This window comes from Nothoprocta perdicaria, unplaced genomic scaffold (genome assembly GCF_003342845.1).
Source record: "Nothoprocta perdicaria isolate Ctin4 unplaced genomic scaffold, notPer1 scaffold_70, whole genome shotgun sequence".
NCBI classification, from domain to species: Eukaryota; Metazoa; Chordata; class Aves; order Tinamiformes; family Tinamidae; genus Nothoprocta; species Nothoprocta perdicaria.
The window spans coordinates 2,181,785-2,189,110 of record NW_020455977.1 but is presented as its reverse complement, the minus strand read 5'-3'; the positions used below and the strand labels follow the sequence as shown (position 1 = coordinate 2,189,110).

Sequence of the window (7,326 nt, the reverse complement as noted above, 5' to 3'; positions counted from 1 at the left end):
GTACATGATTTGTTCTCCCTGAGGTTTTTCCCTTTGCAGCTGATAGGCAGGTAGGAACATTGCTCCTCCAACATCTGATAGACAATTGAGCTCAGCAAAAGTGTCATGCCCTCACAGATTCTGCACTATTTTATTTTATCTTAAAGGTACCATAGAAGGCACTTACCATGAATTAAGCATGACATTTCAAGGAAAAAATGATCTGGTGGTTTACTTAAGTATGTCTCTCACCCAAAGCCTTTGACTCACACATGAGATCCCATGACAAATGAAAGCTCATGCAGAGTGAGATTAAAAGATGATTTATCCTGTCATCGTCATTTCCCTTGGAACCCTGAGGGGCTTCAGAGCACAGGAAGGTGCTGACTTGCCTTGGATTAAACTGATAGTGAAACTGTGGTTTTGGACACATCCCTGAGAAGAGGCTGAATCACCCTCTAGAAGTACCTTGCTCTGTCTGTTAACCTTAGAGGTAGCCTGAGTGATTTAGGCTATACATCTAACTTCTCAATGGCTAAATTAATGGAGCTCACAGCAGTTTCAGTATGAATCAGTAGGTTTGAATCAAAATCAAAAAGCTGGAATTTGCATCATCACCTTGTGGATTCCTGGCAGAAATCCAGTCTGCCCCTTCATCTCTAGGTCCACTACTGTCAGGCAAGAATTGCCTGCAGAGCTGCTAAAGAAAACTGTTATGTATGGAGGGGCTACTGAAGGGATATTCTTGGAAAATTCTCAAAACTCCTGCTGATTTTTTTGTCCTTCTCAAAGTGTACTGCAGAAACTGCACTGTAACCTTGGTGGCATGCTTCTTGGTGCTGAAGCATCAATTCCATCATTTCCAGAAACTTTGTGATGAGGGAAAGGGTAATATTCTGTGCTTCATGCCACCACTGATCTATTTTTCTGGTTTTCCTTAACACACATGCACATGCAGCGAAAATAAAAGTAGCAGTGGAGTGATCATTTGGTCATGTTTTCATTCTTTTTTATTTCTTTAATGGGACTGCAAGAAGAATAAATATTAAAAATAGATTTGTTGTATGTAAATAAAATACAGTACTTAATAGTTTTAAGAAAGCCCTATCTTGATTTAGTGACTGAGTATATTTAAATAGACATTTTTAAAATGGCTTCAAAATTAAACTGACAACACGATTGTTAAAGAGAAATTTAAATCTAAAATGGCAACTTTTATACACTATCATGCATTTGAAGCACTAGATCTAAGGCATGAATCAAGATATGCCTGTGCTTTTATTTTCCTTTGAGATTCTTTTATGCTATAGTTACAATTTATTCTTAATTTGCAGAGCAGAGGACTCCTGTAAGGATTCACAAGTCTCTATAAGGCTGTTTGAAAGGTGTCCACCTAACTTGTTTCATGACATTGAAATTCACAGTGGTCATCTGACAATATTCACAGTTCAGCTGCCTTCACCTGTTACAATATGCTAAATATTCTGGTTTCACATTTGCCTGAGCTGTGGGGAACTTACAGTGCTGAGTTTCTGAAATGCTGGAGAATTATCTGAAGAGATTTGAATAAAAGGAATAAAATGGAAGGGATGACTACTGGGGGGCAGGGGAAGAAAGGAAAAATAGCTTGTTTTTCATAATAAAAAAAWGTCTCAAAATATATTTTCTAGGTCAAAACTGCTACTATTGCTACAGAGAGGAATGGAAAAACAGAAAATAACTCCATGAACATTAATGCTTCCATTTATGATGAGATTCAGCAGGAAATGAAGAGAGCTAAGGTGTCTCAAGCACTGTTCGCAAAGGTTGCAGCAACCAAAAGCCAGGTAAGGTTCCCCAGGCATGGCGGCTTTTTTCCCACCCTGTTCCCACCAGATCTGTTTTGGATCTGGTTTTGTGTGAGCTGTAATGATTGCCTGGGTTAGCACAACAGAGCAGGACCATGACTTAGATCTTAGCGTTGAGTGTAAAGACAATGCATGGTTGCCATTCACTGGACCCAGTTGAGAAGTGGCTTCCTGAGCTATGGTCTTCTCTTCCCCATCGGTGTTTCTTGTATGCTTGCAGGTCTTGTTCAGCTCAGAAWGCACCCGTTTCATAAATTCATAGTYGGTGTGAATGAGGAAAAAGCTGTGTGAGAGCTGTATATATTGCCACAGAGTTAATCTGGCGGCTGTGGTGTTTTGCAATTGCATGGGCTTGTAACCAGGAATGCTTGAGGGGTTGGTTTTTGTGAAAACAGTTTATTAGAAATGGAGCCCGGTGAAACGGACCTGCTCCTAAGGATGTGTCCTGGAAGTGGGGCCGACATCTGAGTCGAGAAAAAATGCAGTCATCCCAGTTAAACCTGAGAAAACTTGTCTGATCTTTAGGGACTACAAAGGCTGCTTGGTTACCTGTACATGTGCACACATATATGTTGCATAATCAGTCTTAAGCCCTTGTCGTGCAGTGCACTACTTCACTACTTTTTTTTTTTTTTTTTTTYTTTTCAAACAAAATATTTCTGACAAGTTTAGTGGCAGGAGAGGGAATTAAGCAAGCAAGGTCTTCTCTTGCTGCTCATGCTTATCCCAAGTTAGGTGTCTTGTAAGGAAGTCTGACTGTGTGGAACCATGACCTAAGTGAGAATGTACCAAGCAAGTCAGAAAAATGGGAAAGATGAGACCCATGGTTTTATGAAACTTGAAAGACTTGTTAAAGGCATCAATGACTACAATGTTAAATTTTCATGTTAGATGAAATGCTAAGTCTACTCAGTCATTTCTTTCCTTTACGTTTCTAATAAGGCTTCATAGAAAAATGCAGTATTCTTCCAGTGAAAGKCGGTGTAATGATCAGTTAGCCTAATGTTTCTTGGGCCTTTAGTATTTCTTTGCCTCTTTGCTTTCTAGTACTATTTAACTTTTGACATCTATGGTGTTCACATTTTGGAGATTACACCTTTTCATTGTACAGAAAGGATGTTGTCTCTTAAGTTATATGCTGTAAGGAACATGTAAAGGGATATTTTGGAAATGTTRTATCAAAATGATTAAACTCAAGCTGTGGACTGTAAAAATTATAGCTTTATAGGCCACATGCCTGCCTACCCTTCAATCACTGTCAAAGTGATAATTTCTACAATAATATGTTTCTTTTATTGTGGGATTCTAAACACCAAGTGCTGTTTAAACATTAAACTGAATTGTTTATGTTAGTGCTGTACTCAGTGTGTCATACATCAGGCCACTATAATCTCCCATGGAATGTAAAAATTCTGTCATGAATCATGGCTTGTATATCGGAAATTACTGTAATTTTGATTGGAAATTACAGGGCTCTTGAAATGTTTCTAATTATGATAGAATGTTACTGCAGCTTCCAACCTGTGTGCTCCTCAGATGTCTTTATTTACATGTCAAGGCTAGGAGTTAGAGGATTGTCTGTTTTCTACACCTTCCCCTTCCCTTGGTCACACTCAGTAGAGTTAAGGTGTGAATCTGATCTATCAGCCCATATGATTTTGATAAGACTTTAGTTGTGTGGCACTGTGTTTATTGAAGTATATAGTCTTAAAATTCTGAGGCAGGACAGCTCTCCCGAAGCGAATTGTAAAAGAAATGAGTAATCAAGGTGAGGCATAAAATCTCCCAGAGGATGAAGCGACTTTTTTTTTTTTTTGTATTAGTATTTGTACAAAATTAAGAATTTTGCACAAGCTATGTTTTGTGTATACAATGCAAACGCAAGAAAACACCCAGTTCTCTTCTTGTTCRTTGTGGATATTAAGCCCTTATCCTCAGAGGTTACTTTGCTCCTGGATTTAAGCAATGTAATGTTAATTTATGTATTTAAGCAAGTTTTCAAGACTGACACCTTCCGAAGGATAGAGTAACAGCCTGTAGTTAGCCAAAGTGTAGTAGAAATCTGCTTCACAGAAATAACCCCAGAGGTAAATGGAATGCGTTTGGTTTTCGCTAACCATTTGACTGCTAATCAGGCAGTCAATATTTTTTTAAATATGTAGCAAGCCACGTGTGCTGCAGGCAATAGCTGTCATGTAAAAAATTCTGYACTGGAGCTTGCCTACAGTGCAAAGGAGAACTATTTCTTAGGGAAAAGATCTTTCTTGCACACAACGCACACAAAAGACACTTGTCTTAAAGGTTCTTTAAGAGGCTCTTAAATGGTTCATGAAGAGGTTCATTGCCTTTTCTATTTGGGCATATAGGTTTCCTACTCAGAAATGGAAATTCTGGGATTATCACCTGCAGCTAAAATGCAAAGTCTGGAGGACACGTAGTAGAAAATGATGTGCCGGTGAAAATCTTTGTTTTTAAACCTGGCAAAAATCGAACATTCCTGTCTTTTTATTTTGGATATAAAAACTTGATTAACTGCTGAATGTAAACTCTTGGAGTTACAGCACAGCCCAGTACGTGATCCAGTGGAGGTCCTCCAGTGCACAAAGGCAGGGATCTGCTGGAGGGTTTTTTTTATTATTATTATTTTTAAGTAAACTGGTTTGTGTCAAGATGAGACTGGGCTTCTGGGCAGCCAGCGGCTGCAAGGTGGCTTGGCTTGCCGATAACACCGTGCAGACCAGGGCACCCGGAGCACATCCACTATGAAGTGCTGCTCCACCTGAGTTTCTATATAGGCAGCATGGAGGTAAAACTCGATAATCGCCCCTTGTGCTGCCTTAGTGCTTTGGATGAGAGCAGCCTGGTGTGAGGGGCCTGCGGACAGGCCCGCTGCTGCCAGGGCGGGTGGCGGAGGCCTTGTCCAGCAGAGGTTTCAGCACAAGGCAAGGCAGGAGTGACGAGGGCAGGAAGAGACCTTGGTGACAGCAGGGCTAAGATCAGGCCCTGGCTTAAGGGAGGGCTCTTGTGCATACGAGCAGTTTCCCAGTGCGCCGCGGCGGTGGTTCCCTCAAAAACTGCGCGGTCGCTTTCCTGAAGGATGGGCTGCATCGGCGGCAGGGATGTTGGGAACCGAGCTCGGCGAGTCCTTCCCATAGGAAATTCGTTGCTTTACAGAGGCATATGCATTCCCTCTCCTGTGAGGATGCCTAGGTCTTTAACAATTTTAAGGCTCCTTAAGAATTGTAAGGATCAATACGTTATCCGCAAAATGTCTGTTAAAACAAAATGCGAATTTTATCAGCTGCTGTGTTTATACATAGAATCTAAGCAAGATGATATAACTCCAATTGCTTGAATGCATAATTTCTTTTCTGGGTTTTAGAACAAAATACGTAATGTCAATATTTAAAATCTTGCATTTTTTATTGAGTTTGGTCTGCCTAATAGGCCTACTTTTATTTTATTAGGCTATTTTGGAAAGCGAGCTTTAGAAAACAGCATACAAATGAAAGACACCACGTGATGGGTGTCTGCTCCCAGGTTATTTAGATTTTGATGGGACTAGGGTATTATTTATAAAATTGTTATCTAAAATTTATTCAGCACACCTAAATAAGTGAAAAAAAGGAAAAGAACCCCCACATACATGCATTTGTATGGTATACTTTGCTTTAACGATTTAATCATATTGAGATTTTATTAAATTTGTAACCTGACAGTCTGATTCAAATAATTATGGAAGCACATTCCTAATTTCGTTATTTCAAATAAAAAAAAGTTGATTTGTGTAATGATCATTAAGGCATCATGGTTCAGTAACTGTGCATTGGTTACAATGTTTTCATGTGGGAGCCAGGGATGAATCTTTTTCTGGATGGTGACAGATGCTGAAATCTAATTTTATTCCCTAAAAACAAACACACACACAAACAAAAAAAAAACCCAAACCTAAGAGCCCTGAGAGATCAGGCAAGTAGAGACTTGTTGTGCTCCTGTATGTTTGCTACATTTTGAGAAGTTCTGCTTATATTAATGAGTTATCTTGAAAAGCTGTGGCTAGAAGGAAGTAGGGAAGAAAGAAAAAATGTGATTCTAAGCCTCTCTTAAATTTAGGAATTCCCAGCTTGCAAGTACTAAAGTAATATCAACTTTACTACTTCCAAGAGTCCCATGTAAGGCTGTTGGCCTGCACACCTAGATACAATCAATTTATAGTAGAATTAGTAGATCAAATTGATCCTCCTTTGTGGTTTCAGTCCTGCAGACCACTGTATATGTCCAGATAGGTGTCAAATGCTCTGCCTTCTCACARAGTAAAAATGCCTTTGCCTTGAAGGAGGGGAAGCTGAAGAGACTTGGCGCTCACAGCCGCATGCCTTCATTTTAACTTGGGAATGGAAAGAAGGGAGCACTACCCATACTTGCAGCAACCTCATGTAATTAAAGTGAATTTCATCCTGTTATTCCTGAAATAAGGCACGAGGTTGCCTAATTTCCCATCCTTTTGTCTTGGCCCTTCGCTTTGCCTGGGCTGTTAATTCCCTTTGAAATTAAGAGGTGCACTGGCAAAGTGCAGAGGTAAAATCAGTGGTTAAGGGCACTCTGTAAATTGTGCTCTGAGCCACCACATGAGTCCTTTGTGCAGTGGCCTTTTATTAGAAGTGTCCAGCTTTTCACTGCTGATTGATCTGGAAACTCGATCTGGAGTTTCCTCCTTTTCAACTCTGCGTGTGAAGGAGGACAGAGGCTGGGGGAGCACGAGGAAGCCTGCCTGAGGTTTGCAGAGTAGATCGGAAGGAGTTAAATGGGAAGGGAATGCTAAACATTGGCACTAAAACTGCTTTTGGCATGCAAATACCATGCTTTTCCTGACATAAATATTTTCAGAATAGGCCATTAGAGTTCAGGTATATAAAACCCTGCTTTTACTGGAAATTTTAATGTTGTAGTAAACCCAAAGATTTATGGTGAAAAATTGATGTCTGTTATCTCACTTTTATCTTTTTAACCAGCCAGTTTTATAAATGCTATATCTTTGATCTGGCTTTTTCCATCTAGAAACTAAGCTATATACTCTAATAGGAAAGTCATTTTTAAGCAGCTTCCCACACTGAACAAGCACGGTATTGTGGATCTGGCAAGAAGATGTAACACGCCATTACCGCAGATATATAATGATCTATTCAAGTATTTTCCAGTGAGGGGAAAGAAAGCTTTTTATCACCAAGAGTAACCCTCCAGGAACAATATGGCTTTACCCGGGGCGAGGGCCTCAACATTTACTTTTTTCCTGGTCACATCATGCTTTACTTTGAGCCTTCTGCTCTGCCCAAGGGCCACCAGCCTGGGGTCAAGAAGGATGCTTGGTCTTGCAGGGCCACCATGACTTTGAGGAGGAATATTCTCCCTTCTTTGTCTCCCTGAGAGCAGCTGAGTCACTTCCTGTTTTTAAATCTTGGCTTTAAAACCTTCTTTTTTTTTTTTTTTTTTTTTTTTTTTT

General features: G+C 39.9%; 1 protein-coding gene across 5 annotated transcripts in view; it reads left to right on the top strand.

Annotated features, from left to right (window-relative positions):
- Positions 1–7,326, top strand: part of SATB1 (SATB homeobox 1) — a 70,736-nt gene that overhangs the window by 44,121 nt on the left and 19,289 nt on the right. For all 5 annotated transcript variants that reach the window (XM_026050820.1, XM_026050816.1, XM_026050821.1 and 2 more), the window contains one exon: positions 1,650–1,805. In XM_026050820.1, the coding sequence (XP_025906605.1) occupies positions 1,650–1,805 (156 nt within the window). The remainder of the gene's footprint in view (positions 1–1,649; positions 1,806–7,326) is intronic.